The sequence below is a fragment of the Oreochromis niloticus genome, linkage group LG20 (genome assembly GCF_001858045.2).
Source record: "Oreochromis niloticus isolate F11D_XX linkage group LG20, O_niloticus_UMD_NMBU, whole genome shotgun sequence".
Classification (NCBI taxonomy): domain Eukaryota; kingdom Metazoa; phylum Chordata; class Actinopteri; order Cichliformes; family Cichlidae; genus Oreochromis; species Oreochromis niloticus.
This window is the reverse complement of record NC_031984.2, coordinates 3,414,582-3,431,543: the sequence shown is the minus strand read 5'-3', so window position 1 is coordinate 3,431,543 and position 16,962 is coordinate 3,414,582. Positions and strand designations below refer to the sequence as shown.

General features: G+C 37.8%; 2 protein-coding genes and 2 long non-coding RNA genes across 5 annotated transcripts; 3 read left to right on the top strand and 1 right to left on the bottom strand.

Moving 5' to 3' along the window:
* The first annotated feature begins 1,840 nt into the window (after nucleotides 1-1,840).
* LOC109196280 (uncharacterized) lies at nucleotides 1,841-3,060 on the top strand. The gene is made up of 2 exons (XM_019350269.2): nucleotides 1,841-2,551; nucleotides 2,636-3,060. Exons 1-2 carry the CDS (start codon nucleotides 1,841-1,843, stop codon nucleotides 3,020-3,022), a joined length of 1,098 nt encoding a protein of 365 aa, XP_019205814.1. The 3' UTR covers nucleotides 3,023-3,060.
* A 3,874-nt stretch (nucleotides 3,061-6,934) lies between these two features.
* LOC109196281 (uncharacterized) lies at nucleotides 6,935-8,651 on the bottom strand. The gene is made up of 2 exons (XR_002057821.2): nucleotides 8,524-8,651; nucleotides 6,935-7,708 (listed from the first exon to the last, which is right to left on the bottom strand). It is a non-coding gene; the product is annotated as an uncharacterized LOC109196281 (long non-coding RNA).
* On the top strand, nucleotides 7,250-10,441 carry LOC102081577 (uncharacterized). Of its 2 annotated transcripts, XM_005477834.4 has the most exons (4): nucleotides 7,250-7,778; nucleotides 8,868-9,164; nucleotides 9,290-9,322; nucleotides 9,589-10,441. In XM_005477834.4, exons 1-4 carry the CDS (start codon nucleotides 7,287-7,289, stop codon nucleotides 9,640-9,642), a joined length of 876 nt encoding a protein of 291 aa, XP_005477891.1. In that variant the 5' UTR covers nucleotides 7,250-7,286; the 3' UTR covers nucleotides 9,643-10,441. The 2 variants fall into 2 exon arrangements, with proteins under 2 accessions (XP_005477891.1, XP_013127231.1); XM_013271777.3 differs by lacking the exon at nucleotides 7,250-7,778 and having other exon boundaries at nucleotides 8,721-9,164.
* A 1,823-nt stretch (nucleotides 10,442-12,264) lies between these two features.
* Nucleotides 12,265-16,467, top strand: LOC109194361 (uncharacterized). Its single transcript, XR_134819.5, has 3 exons — nucleotides 12,265-12,426; nucleotides 13,583-13,717; nucleotides 14,928-16,467. It is a non-coding gene; the product is annotated as an uncharacterized LOC109194361 (long non-coding RNA).
* The last annotated feature ends 495 nt before the right edge of the window (nucleotides 16,468-16,962 follow it).

The window sequence follows — 16,962 nt, the reverse complement described above, 5'->3', positions numbered from 1 at the left end:
AGCAAACTGTGCTTTGTATTTTTTGTTCCCCCCTTTTCCTACTTACAAATTAGTTTTATTGTCAAATTGCTTCTGACTTTCACTTTCAGTAACTGTTTAGGTTTATGCACTGAAACTAGGAAAAAATTAGGAAACATTTTTAGATTGTGGTCCACTGAACACTGACAGACCCACCTCAGTGGCACTGATGGGATGAGACCATCCTCAGTCATGTTGTAGCTTAACAGAAAATCAAAGTTTAGATTACATCACTTTAACTGTATCTCTCTCAAGTTACCTCACTATTTTTCAGGAAATTACTAGAGAAAAAAAAAAGAAGGTGAAGGTCTGTGAACTTAACCTGAATTTTATTGTGCTGACACACAAGAACAAGGTTTGGAATTCACTGGCGGTCTTTTTAACAGCCGTAAGGTGTCAGACTTCACAGGTGTGCCAGCTGTCTATAGGACTTGCCTGTCCAGTAAATATGGCAATGAGGTACACGATATCAAAAAAAAAATGTTGTTTCACTTCAATTCAACTTTATTTATATAGCGCCAAATCACAACAACAGTCGCCTCAAGGCGCTTTATATTGTACAGTAGATCGTACAATAATAGATCCAAAGATTTCAGTTTTGGTAAGTTACTAATATTTTATTCGATTGTTTCTGCACTGATTAGCAGCAAGTCTTCTATCATTAGTTTGTAGCTTAGTACTCTAAAATGGTCACTTCAGGTTAAAAAAGAAAAAGAAAAAACAAAAAAACAAATAACTGGCAGTCACACCTGCTCTTAAATTAAGACCTGATAATGCCGAGTCTAGGTGGTTGTACAGTGGGCACATCCATCATTTAAATTAGTGTATAAAACATTAAACTAAAGGAAGTACAGGCATGATCACGAAGGAAAATTGGAGCCAAACTCTAATTTAATAGACTACAAGAAAACATTTAGAGATTGAGATTTAATACATTAACAATAACTCAGGCACATCTATGATGAAATGCAAATATGCTTTAATTTAAAAAAAAAAAACAACAACAGGAAATCCATGGTTTCCTGTGCATATATGCTTCGAAGGTATATACTGTTACTCTGAGCAGATGCAAGATGCAAACCTCAGCCACTTTACATAATCTGCTACACTGACTGCTGTTTTGGGTCATCTCTATGAACAAATATCAAGCCTATCTACTGCAGCCTTTTCCAGTTGTCCCACGATGAAGAGCAGAGTACACCCTGGGCAGGTCTCCAGTGTATTACAGGGCAAACACAGGGAGACAGACAACCTTCATTCATGCTCACATCACAACTGCAGGAAATACATGAATTGCATGTCTCTGGTCTGTGGGAGGAAGCCAGAATCCACAGAAAGAACCTGCAGGGATGAGGGAGAACATGAAACCAGCCCATAGATTCAAACTTAGAACCTTCTTGCTGTGAGGCAGCAGTGCTAACCACTGCACCACTGTTATGACCCGGCTCAAAAGCCACAACATAAAAGAAGACGAATACCAGAGTGTAGGTGAGAAGAGGTTTTATCTTAAAATGTCACAGCAGGTTGGCTAAAATGGCTGGTGCCACCAGGCAAAGACAAGTGAGCTCCCTGAAAGCCTGCCTCAGGTATGCTTTTATCAACACCTGTCTAGGTGTGGCCAGTTAGCACTAGCTGAACACACTGAGGAGATTAGGGGCTGCAGAGGGACGTAACAACCACCATGTTACCCCATTTGATCTATAATTCAAACAATAGTAATAAGAATAATAAAATGTATTACATATGTAATAATTTTAGGTAATTTTCATTTTGTATCATTGTATTTAAAAAATAAAAAACAATATTATTTTGATGATCAGAAATGTTGCACAGAGAGCTGATTTTTCATGAGTACCTCAAAGCCCTCCCCTTTTCAGAAGAGCTTTCTACAGTGTACAGTTTTATTTTTTTCAAAAAGGAAATGCTTGTGGTCTTTCTTGATGCATCTTTACATTTCAAGCTGCAGCTCTCATCAGATGTAAACTGTCGTCCAAAGATGAAGGACTTCCTGACAAATTTTCCCTTTCGGGAACTCAGCATCTTTGTCACCATCGTTGGCAGTTTTACTTACAATCTTTTGCTTGAGAGAGATATGGCGTGCACCTGCAAACAAGGAACTCCTGACTGTGGCATATACATGGCTCTGCCAGCTTGTATTATCTTCATCTTAATACTTTGGACAGACAAGAAATTTAAGACAGCCTGTAAGTTTACGTTCGCGTGTAGATGTAAAGGTTCAAAAAAAGATGGTGAGTCACCGTCACCTGCTGCTGTTGCATCACAGGAACAGGAGCAACGGCAGGAGCAGAGTAAATGCTGCAGGACAGAGTTATGTGGAGTTCTTCTCATTCGTATTCTCAAAGCAGGCTGTGTTGGTCTGCTGTGGGTCGTTTCTGTGCTCATGGATGGAGACTGGTATGTTTGCTGTAATCTAGAAAAGTCTAATAATCGGACAAACTTAGCATGCAAAGACAAACAAAACATCACAGCTGAGGAAAATATAACCATCATTGAAATGAAAAATAAATCAAGGGTGAGTAGTTCTTACCTTATTTTCAGGTTGTACATTGTTCTTATTCTGACCGATCAGCCTGATGTCTTCACACTTCTTTTTCAGAACATTGGCTTTGGTCTGCTCTTTGGCATCATTGGTCTGGCAGCCCTGATGTCACTGTTCGACTGGAAGAGATGCTTTGAATGCTGCTGTAGAAGAAGAATTGTATTTGACACGGTGATCTTGGAGGAGGGAGAATATTTACTGAAAGAGATTCTCACAGAAGCAGCAAAAGAAGAGCTAACCAAAACAATCTTTAACCAAATAAGTGAAACTCAAAAGGACTGGATAGAATGTCTCGACGCAGCTGCAAACATGGTTGAAAAGTCAAGTGAACCAAAACTTTGTAAAAAACAAGAACAACTAAAAGATGAGCTACAGATGCGGCCGCAGGAGGTGCCACCACCACCGAATCCACAGCTTTTTCTACGTCAACATGTGCAGCGCTGATTGATTTTATTTTGTGAAATGCTGAATCATGGTGCAGTTTTCTGAAATCAAAATTTCAAACTCCAGCTAAAAGTATATCTTGTTTTTACAGATTCATTTCAGTTTTACTATACAGTTTAAAATTTTTAACATTTTATATGAACTATGCTGGGCAGCTTTTTACATCTCTCTTCCTCTTTTTTTGGTTTCTTTGCTGTATGTTTTATTCTTTTCTATTTTTTTGTGGTATATTACATTGTATTTTGGCAAATGCGGCTGCAAATATATAATAATTGTTGCAAGAAGACAAAACATTATTTCTGTCAATCTTCCTGTCTGTTACTGAGATAAAGGTGCGTGATGATAAAATATTCATAGGATGTGATATCAATACACAGTCAAATACGCTTGCAAGTTTATTATATCACTATTGTCAGAGTCGCTGTACACTACAAGTTGTGACTAATAAAAGTTTGATTTGAAATGACTTGAATATTTTTCATGATTTTACTAATTTTATAATTTAATACGATCATATAAACTGTATTGTTTGAGATATTCAAAGTTGGTGGGAGATATCTCCTCTCCCTGTTTCTGTTGGAGGTTTCTTCCTGTTAAAAAGGAAATTTTCAGGTACACAACATAGCCGGGGTGGGGAACTCCAGGCCTTGAGGGCCGGTGTCCTGTACGTTTTAGATGTGTCCTTGATCCAACACAGCTGATTTAAATTGCTAAATGACCTCCTCAACATGTCTTGAAGTTCTCCAGAGGCCTGGTAATGAACTGGTCATGTGATTCAGGTGTGTTGACCCAGGGTGAGATCTAAAACCTGCAGGACACCGGCCCTTGAGGCCTGGAGTTCCCCACCCCTGCATGTAGGTACACTACATTGCCAAATGTATTCACTCAACCATCCAAACAACTCAATCCAGGTGTTCCAATCACTTCCACAGCCACAGGTGTATAAAATCAAGGACCCAGGCATGCAGAACATTTGCGAAAGACTGGTCACTCTCAGGAGCTCAGTGAACTCCAGAGTGGTACAGTGGTAGTGCACCTGTGCAACAAGTTCAGTCACGAAACTCTTAATGCTTCAGGACACCACAATTTGGACAATTTCATGCAACTTTGCAGGAAAAGTTTGGGGATGGCTCCTTCCTGTTCCAACATGTCTGAGCACCAGTACACAAAGAAAGCTCCATAAAGACATGGGTGAGCAAGTCTGGCCTGCACAGAGTCCTGCACAGAGCACCCCTGAGGTCAGAGTGGAGACTGTGAGCCAGGCCTTCTCGTCTAACATTGTTGTCAGCCCTCACAAATACGCTTCTAGAAGAACAGTCAAAAATTTCCATAAACACTCATAAAACTTGTGGAAAGCCTTCCCAGAAGAGCTGAAGCTGTTATAGCTGAAAAGGGTGGGCTGACATCCAATAAACTCTATAGATTAATAATAAGATGCCACTCAAGTATGTGTGTGAAGGCAGACAAACGAATACTTGTAGCAGTACAGTGTATGTGCCACATACTCGACTCTCTGATGTTCTGTGGCATTTAAGGGTCAGTTAAGTCTGGCCTGACTTTGGTACCACAGCTTCTACAGAGTCAGTTCTGCATTGGTACTCTTTGAGAGCCACATCTAGACAGCTCTGAGAGCCAGTTGTTACATAAGCGATATTGGGGGAAAAGAAACTGACTATCTCACTGGGATAAAAGACGTGTCAGTGAACCAGTGTTATCTCATTTCTTTCTGATGCTAAAGTATGCATCTTCAACCTACTTTCATTGCTCTAAACTCTGTATTTTCCTTCTTCTGCATTTCCTCAGTTCTGATGTATCTCCACGCTGTGGTGTATTCAACAGAAGAACGGAGAAGGAGCTTGGTTTATAGTGGAACGTGTATTCAGCAGTAGTTAGCCATCCATTACATACTACCATACTTTCTCTCTTTTTCTCTCCTTATCCTATTTCTATCAGTCACAGAGCCCCCTACTGGTAACTGAGTATATGTTCATATTCAGTCCCCCTGTAAAGCAACCCTTCACCATCTTCAGTGTATGTAAACATAACACACGTCTCTGCTGCTGATGAGTATCAGTTGAGTGGGATGAATAGTCAGATACTTTGAGAGCACATAAAAATCAGATCCCAAATATCAAGTGGACATAATTTATCTGAATTTCAGGAGTGGGATCACACCTCATACACTCCCCTTCCAGTCCTGGGTCTATATTTGCCGCCTGCACTGTTGTTGAATGGAGCACTTGCAGTGATTTTGTTATCACCTTTGCTTGATGTGTTGATACACAGGTGAAAGAAAAAAAAAACCTTTACAAATGTGCAACCAAGACAACAGAAAAGAAATTGGGCCTTGCTTTCAGGTGTGTGGCAGCAAGCCTGGAGACTCGGCTCCACCCGGGGCGGAAACCCAGTAGAATCCGCCCTCCACGCTACATGCAACTGAACACAGAGAGAAACAAAGACCTGTCCTGACCCCGACAAAGCCTAACTGAGTACCACTATTTTAATAATGACTTTGCAATACAAAGAGAGAGCCAGAAAGAGCTGTAAACACAAACTATAACAAAACAAGCAACTCTGCATTTCATTGTTATGCAGAGATATGACAGTGCACATAAACTAATTCGAAAACAGAAACGTTGTGGCATCTGTGGTTGTAATATCTGCTAATGTGACAGTGTTATTAGTATCTGTTTACTATTGTGACAATATTTTTACTTTTTTGAATTTTGTATTTGACAGCAAGACAGAAAGAGAGCGTGAGAGGATAGCAGCGAAAAACACCTTTGTCTTTTCTCCAGATTGTTCTCCTTCCTGTCACCCAGAGTCAGCCTCAGTGCGCGATGCTGAAGGAAGTTTTAGTTGCTACATTGTATCTGTAGGAGATGAGACAAACGAAACTTGGTGGAGGAGCTTTAGCTGAGAACGCACAGCAGAATGAAAGCTCAATCATATTGACTTCTCATTGTATCATATCAGTCCTGTATAATCACACCAGCACTTTTATTTGATGTTTCGCACCCTCTGCATGATAAGTTACATACTGCACATTTTTTGAGCTCAACCAAAGTCACAGTGCAAACAGCATCGTATAAAAATAACTTTGTTCACAGATATGATTTAAAGATGTTAAAGCCAACATTCTCCTCCTGCAAATAAGTTAAAAAAAAAAGCAGAAAACAACAGACTTTAGGAATTAGAAAAAACAAAACATTCACAAAGCTGTGCACCTGTAACCATGAACACTTGTGGTTTATGTTCAAATCTGTTCTCAGCCCAAATAGTTCCTCCTGAATACAGTTTCACACTTCCTGTGTCTTCGTCTTTGTGCCATCTTCATTTCCTCTTCTGAAGTTTTAAGATTCACTCAAACAAATAAATATGAATTAATTTAATTATTCCATGTGCTGTACTCTGATCGTCGTCCTCTTTTCCCCTACAAGTGGGCGATCGTGGCTCAAGAGTTGGGAGTTCGCCTTGTAATCGGAAGGTTGCCGGTTTGAGCCCCGGCTTGGACAGTCTCGGTCGTTGTGTCCTTGGGCAAGACACTTCACCCGTTGCCTACTGGTGGTGGTCAGAGGGCCCGGTGGCACCAGTGTTCGGCAGCCTCGCCTCTGTCAGTGCGCCCCAGGGTGGCTGTGGCTACAACGTAGCTTGCCATCACCAGTGTGTGAATGTGTGTGTGAATGGGTGGATGTCTGGATATGTAAAGCGCTTTGGGGTCCTTAGGGACCAGTAAAGCGCTATATAAATACAGGCCATTTACAAGTTAAAAAAGGTTTTTAAAAAGTCAGCTGTCAATCCCACATCATATGTCTTTGCTTGCATATTGTTTCAAATGATGACAATATTGTCTCCATAGCTTGGTTAGAAACATTTTTTGTTTGATTTAACCGAAATCTTTGCGAGTGACGATTCTTTCTACTGAGATTTGAAGGACTGGGTCAAAGGTGGTCAGAAAAACATGTTTTCAACAGGTTTTACTCTGTGCTACATCTTGTTCACTCTTTGAAGCTGCAGTGTTATCTGGCTGATTTCTTCAATAGTTTGTAATTTAGAAGCTTTTTTAAAAAAAGAGGAACAAAAGACAGAAGAAGTATTCAGAGAAATAAAAAAAAAATACTGCAAGAACTTTTCAAGATCAAAACCCAGGAAGATAAAAGAGGCTGCAGTTATTCTTCTGTGTACAGGAAGAGAACAGTTTCCTCTCAGAATATATTCAGTTTAAGTTTGCAGCTCTCAGCAGAAGCTAACCTCAGCACCCAAGATGAAGACCTTCTTCCCAAAATTTGCCATCAAACAATACAGCACGTATGTCGCAATGATTGTGATTTTTGTTCACAATTATGTGCTTGACGAGGATTTAAACTGCACTTGCGATGCTGACATAACAACCTGCTCCTTCTACTTGGTTCTACCTTTTTTAATTTTATGTGCTTTACAACTCTGGACAGACGAGCCATTCAAGAGAGTCTGGAAATACACATGTGGTACATGCACATGTCCTACATGCACCTGTTGTTCTTGTTCTTGTTGTTGTTGCAAATGCGGGTGCAAACTTTTCTTGGTTTTGTGTTTACAAATTACGAAGGCAGTTTGCATTGGTCTGCTTTGGGTATTGTCCGTGTTCATCGATGGAGACTGGTTTGTTTGCTGTTGCAATACATATGAAGAACATCCACAGTTAGGCTGCAAAGACAAAAAAAACATCACAGCTGAGGAACGAGTCCTGATTGCTAAGCTGAAAAACAAATCCATGGTGAGTAAAGTTGTTGTTCTTCACACATCATACAGTACCACTCTGTGTTTTTTTTACTCCTTTATCTAAGATTAACCTGAATATCTGCAGGAATAGTGAGGTTGTAATAAGTTTATTTCACTTAAATTTTTGATCTCTTTCACTATTTATACTCATAAATTACAAGTATAAATGGATGGTATGGATGGTCACATCTGACCTTGAAGAATCCAGTGACCAATACAGGGAGACTTTGCATCAGAGAGCTGCTGAAACCATCCAGTGTTTGGAATAAAACAACCAGATTTTGATATGTTTTCACGTGACTCTATACACTACACTTAATGAGCTGTTTTCTGTATGATTTTCATATCATTGTGGTCCAAACTCCTGGTCCACCTTTCTTTACAACATGGCTTCAGTTCATTGAGGTTCACAGATATTTGTCCATAAGCAGCTCTCTGCAGGCAGTTCAGTCAGGTTGAGGTCTGGAGTTTGACTGCACCAGAGCAGCATGTTGGTTCTTTTCTTTTTCAGCCAATCTGTTGGAAATTTGCTGCTGTTCTTGGAATCTCTTTCCTGTTGTATGACTCAGTTGGGGCGAAGCTTTAGCTGTCAGCCAGACAGGCTCACATTAGGATACTTAGACATACAGAGGAAATCACGGTTCCATCAAAGCAAGGTGACAAGTGGCTGCTAAACAGCCTCAAACCCTCACAACTCCACTACCACGCTTGGTAGCTGATTTCAGGTGTTCACCACCTACCCTTTGGTCGCATTAATCCAAAGGATGTTGTTCCAGAAGTCTTTAGTCATCATCAGCTGATGAGGCTTTTGCACTCTAGTCTGTTCCACTTAATTTTTTTCTCTCTACTCTGACTTCACACCTACTTTATAGGAAGGGGTTAATTAGCAGATGCACACCAGGTGTGCTGGTTTTTGGAATTGTCCTGTCAAATGACGAAGAAACTGATGAGTTAAAAAGAAAAAAAGAACACAGACATGAATTTTTCCAGATATTACCTGTTTAACTAAATACATTTCCTCTTTTACAGTTTTGTGATTTCAGATTATGAGTTAAAAATATGATCTTTGTTTCTTCTCCTTCAGCTTATTGGCTTGGGTGCACTCTTGGTTGGCTTTGTTTTTGTTACCTTTGTGTTACCACTTGGATGGAAGAAATGCTGTGAAAAGAGAGAGAATTGCTCAGGTTGCTGCGACAGAAAACTTCTTTACGACCAAATGATTTTGGAGGAGGAAGAAAATGTACTCACAGAGATGATAAGAAAAGCAGCAAAAGATAAGCTGACCGAAGAAATGCAGAAGAAACTCAACAGTAAAAGATGGGGGGAATGTTTTGATGTTGCTGAAGATCTGATTAAAAAGACAACTCCACCAGGACACAAGGTAACATCGTGTTGCTCTTTGAAGAGTCCAGTGACTTTTTAAAAAAAATATGTAAACCACCTCAGTCCAGATGGGACTGAAGAACAAGTAAAATACATGATCCTCTGTTTTTTCTGTCTCTGTAGGAAAGCATTGCTCTTGAAATTAAGGGGCCAGAGGTAAGTGTATCATTCTATCTGTTGTTCACCTTCCAGGTTTGATTTGATCTATTTTGTTTTGGACCTACAAAAGCAGTTTTACATTCTGTATTATTTCAACCTTGTGTATTTTTTTTTAACTTTAGGATCCTAATTACAGATTAAATTAGGAACAGAAATTTTTTATCATCACTTTGTCTCTTCTGTGCTGACTTTGCTTTGTTTTTCTTTGTTTTCTATTCAAACTTAAGTAATCTAAGTTGTGTGTGTGTTTTAAATTTAAACAGGGGGCCGCCCTAATGGAGGAGTCTGTTTCAGAAAAACGCACAACAAAAATGTGAGGAAATTATCGTCACTGCGACCATCTTACCAGAATTCAGAAGTTTCATTTTCAGTTTATCAGAAAAAAATATGTCTGTACATCACAAGTGAAAGAAAACTATAGTAAAATTGTTATGTTATCCTTATAAATACCATGTTATGGTGATACATGTATGTTTCATATATTTCAAAGTTTTTTTATGTCACATGAGCGTAGATTTTTAATGCTGCTATTTTTAATCTATGATATTCTTTGAATTTCACAAATGTGAGCATGTTATAAGGAGCTTCTACAGAAAGCCTTAGAGTCATTGAGCATCACTTTGTAGCTGACAGCTTGTCTCTGGGCATCTCGTAGCCTTTGGTTGGCTTGGGAACACTTTCCCTTTATGTTTGGATCAACTGTAGTCTTCACTCTCCCTCGTAGCCACATGATCACTCTGTTTGGTTTAGTTTAACTTTTGACCTGCTGGCTTCACACTGACGTTGGCTATTTTGTTTCTAGCTGCTTTCTGTGCGACCATCTCTTTAAGCTCAAATTTTACAAGTAGCCTATTAAAGACATTAATAATATCGTTTTCACTGTTCCTGTAACATTTAATGCCACCTGTGTACAAACGACACGCTCATATAAAGAAGCTGTGAAGTTTCAGGTTTGGCAGAAATCATAAAAATGAAGCTTTTGGGTCTAGAAAGAGAAAAACAGAGTTTTTGATTTTAACGTGCTAAGCTGATATTTTAATAAATTTCAAATGAAATGCACAATTTGAATTGTAATATGTGTTTCAGTAAAAATGAATAAAAAAAATATGAGCTTTGCATTCTGTTATTTGTCTTTCCTTTTTTCCACTGAACATTTAGCTTTCTGTGCTGTTTGTGGTTTAATATGAGATCGGCGGTGACATTCTGCATCTCAAATGTTTTCATACTTCAACTTACAGGTAATGCTGAACTGTAACTGTTTGTGCTAATTGTGCTATCTGTATCCTGCTGTGGATTCAGAGGATTTTAAGAGATGAATTCAGACCACATGAAGTCAGATGTTTTGGACACCAAAAGATTTCAGTGGTTTTCAGCTATTATGTCAGTTATTTTTTTATTATATAGTAAGAGGTCCTAACTGATTAATTAAATATTTAAGTATTTATCTAATCATCAGTTTAAAAAAAAGAATCTACCAGACTGACAGATCTCCTATTTTGGCGCCTCCTGGAGGACAAATGCTCAAAGTGCAAATATTTTTGGCTCATTATCCAGGAAACTTTGGTTCATTTTGTATATTTATATATATGTTTATTATTATTAATTGTCAAAAACAATTATTATGTATATTTAGCATATTCCTTCGGGTGTTGTGGCACACAGACTCACAAGGATGGCTTTTCAGTCTGCACTGCATTGAGAACAGATTCTGTAATGGCGATCACTGCATGGGCTCCTGAAAACCACTGAGTTTAAATACATTACATAATTACATGATGTTGCTCCATTGTTACAGGTACGTTTCCAGTGATATCCTGATTCGTTTGTAATACACTTGTGAGTGTGTAAGAATTTGCATATTGTGGTGTAGGGGTTTATATGTGTGCTTGAGTAAAATGTTGCTGATTCCACCCCAGCTGAAGAAATGAACCACAGTTTATGATTAAAAATGTGTGATTCTCGTGTTCTCCCCAGTGTGTGAGCTCAGCTTGAACCAGCATTGCTTTTGATACAAAACACATTTATGAAAATCACACAATAAACTTAATTAAACTATTCATTCATAGTTGTTGTATGGTTAAGTTGTCAGACCTTAAACTATATTTTGACATGAGCATGAAGATAAATGAAGATCAAACACGACACCTTTTTTAGCAAGTTCCCAACTACAGGGTCAGGTCAGCTAACACTAAATAACTTTCAAAATGATTTCATGTCAAGTGTTACAAATCATATTCTGATCAATGAATCATGAACTCATGCCAGGGTTGGTGTTCCTCATCAATATGTTAGGTGCTTATCTTGCTACACAGTATAGAGCTTCTTCTATGTCTTGATTAGCTTATTCGGTTTTTGCTCTGGGGTTGAAACAGAAGTCAAACTACCGTGATAGCAAACAGAAAGGACAACCTGCTGAAGTTTTACATATCAGGGAACAATAAAAAATAAAATCTTTTTCTTACCATGTCTTAAAATTTGGTAAATGCAACATCAAATTAACATAAACACATGACATATCACTCCATATCATTATTCATCTACCCAAAAGAAAAGGAAATGAAGAAGCTGTGTGTGAAAAACTAAACACATTCAATGATTCATTAGCTTGTAGAAGCTCTTTTAGCACCAGAACCCTCCAAAACTCTGTCCATATGACTGTCAGTCTCATATTGTGGAGGAAATTTGGCCCAGTCTTGTTTCCAGTGCTGTTTCCATTCATATAGGTTTGCAGGCATTTGTTTATGCACAGTTCTGTGAAGGTCCTGTCACATCACTTCAATTGGGTTTAGTTATGGACTGTAACTGAACTTTGGCAGCACCTTGGTGCCTTTAATTTTCTTTTTGTTGTAGATGTTGCTGCTGTGCACTGTAAAAAAAATCCGTAAAAATACAGTACAATCTACCGTATAAACGTGAAGGAATTTTCCGTATTAGTCATTTACAGGTATTTTTCCGTATTTCTCAACTACTGCAATGCATTGTGGGAAAAAGGACCCAAAAAAGGAGGGAAAAGTCAGAGCAAGAGCAGCCATTAGACTTCTTTCAGGCTTCATCTGGATTTTGGACTCTGGAGTTGGAGAAACTGCCTTCAAATTTCCGTGGTAAGTATTAAAACAAATGTTTTCTTTTATTAAAATAATTTTTTTCAAAAGACTCCGCATTTTTATTTAGAAAGAATTGTTAATTTATTTGTTATCTGGTTTCGGCTGTCTCCAGACAAGTCAGGAATATTTTGCTGACTCATTTTTTAAATAATCGTTATTTAGGTTTAAAAATTTTCATTTTAGTTAATGTTAAAAATAATTTTTACTGTGATACCACCAGTTCTGCCCTTCAGTGGCTGAACCAGTTTTCATAAATATTATAGTTAGCTGTCTGTGTCTTTCTGGGTATTACACAGCTGTGACTGCTAACTAGCTAATTAGCGAAAGTCAGCGATGTAGATAACTGGGAAAAGGGAGAACTTCATGGTATGTATAGAGAGGAACAAATTATTATAGGAGTCTAATAAGTACTATATCAATACCTGTGTTTTACAGTTGGCTCTACTGTACACTTTAAAGGGTTTCGGGCAAAATTACACTAACCCTAGTTTAAGCCTCAGACCTTCCTGGCTGACGCTAGCAAATGCTAATGTTAGCCTCTGATTTGGGCTGCTAAAGTAAAGACTTTTAGCTAGCTGACCAGCATAGATTATTTCGGTGGTTAACAGACTGTAGTGGTAATATTGTTGAAAGTATAGTTTCACCTCATTACATTTACAATTATGTCTATTTTGTAGCACATAGAAATGTTTAGTTAATATTTGCAGACAGACACATTTTCCCTGTAACTGTGTTTTTACTCCAACATTTGTTGAAAATGTAATTTATGAAATGCTGAGCAGCATTTCTAGTATGTGGAATATTTTTGTCACCCCACTGTGCTAATGTGATTAAATAGTAATAATTATTACTAAAAAATTCAATAATTAATCAATAATAACTATATCTTGATTGAATTATATTGTAAGCGCAGTGCTGGTGTGCAGGAGCTTTATATGCCTTGTGGGGGATGCTGACATATTATAAACTGTTATGTCTATATCAAGCTTTTAGCCAAATATAAGCAGAGATATTTGTGTCTTTCTTAAAAATTCAGATCCTTAAAGATTATTTGAGAAATGGATCAACAGCTATTACTACTTGAAGTACTCTAAATCCTGCAGTGGAAAAATATCCCTTATTTCACCTTTGATCACACACTTTGGTTTTCCAGTGCAGAGCAATGGCCAAGCAAAGGAAAGACTTCCCCGAGTGAAAAAGAAGATGAAGATACAAGCTGGTGATGATCCAGAGCAGCTGGTCTCAGGAAATGAAGAAAAACCCTGATCACCTTTTCCACAGAAACAAGGTGAGTTTAATGTTGTGGTTGATTTAGTTTTTCAAGGTATGTATGTTACTTCAATTATAAACTGCTTTTGTTGCAACAGAATGTTGTTATGTGTATGCAACTCTACGTGAATTATAATCATTTGTAGGGCTGTGTGATATGACCAAAATCTCGCATCCCAATATAAGACATATCTCTCCTGATAACGATATATATCACAAAATAGTGCATTTTCTGTAAATTCTGTGATTCTCGGGCAACTCGACTTATGTGAAGTGTTTTCAGTTTGGCGTCGTGTACCTGGAGTCGAGTGCTTTGACCGATGCATGAAACTATACATTTTTAGACATGAGTTTAAATGGCCGCCATTTTCTTTCTGAGTATTTGTTACACGCCGTGCTGCGAGGAAAAGCCTGTTCTAATGTTTGAGTCTAAGGATTATCTTGAGCACTTGACGGCTCTTTTTTGCTTTTCATTCGTAAACTCTCTCGAAACTCTTTCACGTGATTCTTGTGTGGGTGGTTAAAGAGGTTTGTCGTGTTTGAGTGGTGGTGGGGACCAGTTTGTGGCATAATTTGCATAGTACAGTTTTCTGGTCCGTGTCAGACTTTTCATAACCAAACCATGTCCATGTTACAGAGGTAGTCCCTCGTTTAACAATAAGGTCCTCGATTTGTTTTGACTGGTCCATCTGCTTGGAGCTAGCTGGTTCTGCCTCATCCTTGCTGGCCATGCTGGTATTCTCTGTGCCTTCATCTGCGTGGTGACTGTAAGCGCCATTTATAGTTACTTGATGTTCTTATTTGAGGTCATTTGTTTGATGCATATTCTGAAATTTTATGTTTGAGAATAATGTATATCATTTCAGTTCATTTTAAAAAGTCTCAACAGAAACTTGAGCTTTATTGTGAAAGGTTTATGTGGAAGTCCGTCCATAGTGTGGTTATTTTAAGTATAAGAGAAGGAGAGAACTTTAAGAAATAATATAGCCACTACAGTGACCATCACAACCACGAAAAAAATATTGCCGTAAACAGTTTATTTTGCAACACCACAAAACAAATGATAGCGTATAGCGATAGACATTTTTATATCGTCATCTGATATATATCGTCATATCGCACCATCCTAATCCTTTTTTTTGTTTCTGTTGTTTATGTTCAAGGTAAAAAAAATCATAAAAATACAAACTTTTTAAAAATGTCTTGTTGTTTCTCTTTTTTTTCCTCAGAATAAATTGCGACTAGTCTCAATGGCTGAGATGGAGGAGCAACACAGCGACACGTCAACCTGACTGCTGCAGTTCCTGTATGAACTGAGCAACTCTAAAAATCCAAGGAAAAGCTGAGTGTATTTTATTTAAAGCTCAGCTGGACCTTGCTGCATTCAGGACTTTGTCACACTGGTATATGAAGAGTGGTAACAAGAGAAATTGTGCACACACAACGTGTCACTTTATGCTTGCTCTTCTCCAGCCTCTGGTGTCACTTTGTAGTAATTAGTCTTACTATTGTCTTATTTGTTGTGATTTAGGGTGTGCGCGCACAAGCAGAGGTTTTTGTTCGTAACCGTAACCTCGTTTTCAGAGCCTTGTCTAACATTTAATGGTCGTGAAATATGTCAGACTTTTTCCTCTACTTAAACAGCTAAGAGCATTTGAACACAGTGGAGAAAAAGGTGTGCATTAAGGATTTTGAACTATGATGTTTAAGTGTTGTCACTGCTGAGGATCCTTATTCACTACGCTGCTGTTTACAGTTTAACTTTTCATCAGAACAAGCACTTCTAATTGTACTTTGCTCCTCACTGACAAAACAAGTCCAGTAAATGCACTTTTATCTTCAAGTTTGGGACAGTAATCTGTCTTAATTTATTTTGTGCTTTAGTTATCATATGGGGAAAAGTTCTGTGGTTATCTATCCATCCTGTTTGCATAAACCCAAAGTTCAGGAACATCTTCTTTAGATCTGTTCAGTTTTATTCATGTGGCACGACTTAAACAGTCAAGTATGTTATATTGTAAGCTAAAGACCCCAAAGAGTTAATCTCGGACAAATGTTCACACAAATGTGAGTTACATTCACTTCATTAATGAAGTAAATGCAATTCAGTAATCAAATGTGTTTGGCTATAACTGACTACATGTGTATACTGTACCATAAGTGGACAGACATGGATGTAAACCACACCTTAACCATTTGGCTGAGGCAAAACTACCACAAGGCAGTGATTCTAACTAAAAGGTACTCTGGATATTATTAAATGTGAACATATCGTTAAATATGACTTAACTATATTTTTTGTTTGTCAGGTGTCCTGTTTGAAGAAAACACTTGGTAGCCACTTGAATGAATGTAAATAAACACATTTACATGAGGACAACCTGATTTCAAGGAAATAAAAATGCTTAAATTTGAAAGTTTGTGAGTTAATTTGTTCATGTATCAGCTGTTTAGTCGTTTTATGACAAGATGGATGCTGTCGTTATATTTTAGTATAGTGTTTGAGTTAAGGAGAATAAAAGAATACTTAACATTAATTGTACCAATGTTGTTGTGTATGAAGCACAAATTAATTTAAAAAGTTTTAATTTATGAATTTTTGAGCATATGGTGTACTAGGTTGTAATTGCATAGAAATGTACATTTAAGAATATAAAGAACTATATTTAATGAGTTACAGTGAAAAGAAGTGCTTGGAAATAGTAATATAAACAGAAATTTCAATTTTTCTATTAACGGAAAATATCAGTTAATGATACAGAAAATATACTGTGAATAAACGGAATTTTCCGTTTTATAGCTGAAGGAAATGTCCGTAAATAGTACAGAGAGTATACTGTAAATCTACAGAATTTTCCGTTTTATTATTTACAGAAAAGTCCGTCAAACTTCCGTAAAAAAACAGAAAATGTACTGGCAGAAAATTACCAGGACATTTTCCGTTTTTCTACGGAATCTTTTTTTACAGTGTGATGGTGTCTCAGATACTGCAAGGTGGCCAGGTCCAAAATTTGATGTTTGGAGACAACATTATGATCTGTTGTTTGAGTGACAGCAGATGGAAGGGAAGATGGAGAGATGGGCTTATGTACTGCAGAGAAGATGAATGACAGTCGGTAGAAAGAAGACAGAATATAAGTGTGTGAATGGGAGGGAGATGGGAAGAAGAGAGTGCACGTAGGGCGGAGTGGGTTGAGATGAGTGTAAGGAGTAATTTGTGAAAAGCAAAGTTTACAAGGTGGGAGTGAGACCTTGTATGTATGA

Excerpts from the sequence above, each read along its gene's own strand:
- LOC109196280 (XM_019350269.2), top strand. The coding sequence starts at position 1,841 with ATGTTGCACAGAGAGCTGATTTTTCATGAGTACCTCAAAGCCCTCCCC. Across the intron at positions 2,552-2,635 it reads AAATGAAAAATAAATCAAGG|AACATTGGCTTTGGTCTGCT; the intron begins GTGAGTAGTTCT and ends CTTCTTTTTCAG.
- LOC102081577 (XM_005477834.4), top strand. The coding sequence starts at position 7,287 with ATGAAGACCTTCTTCCCAAAATTTGCCATCAAACAATACAGCACGTAT. Across the intron at positions 9,165-9,289 it reads CAACTCCACCAGGACACAAG|GAAAGCATTGCTCTTGAAAT; the intron begins GTAACATCGTGT and ends CTGTCTCTGTAG. Across the intron at positions 9,323-9,588 it reads TTGAAATTAAGGGGCCAGAG|GGGGCCGCCCTAATGGAGGA; the intron begins GTAAGTGTATCA and ends AAATTTAAACAG.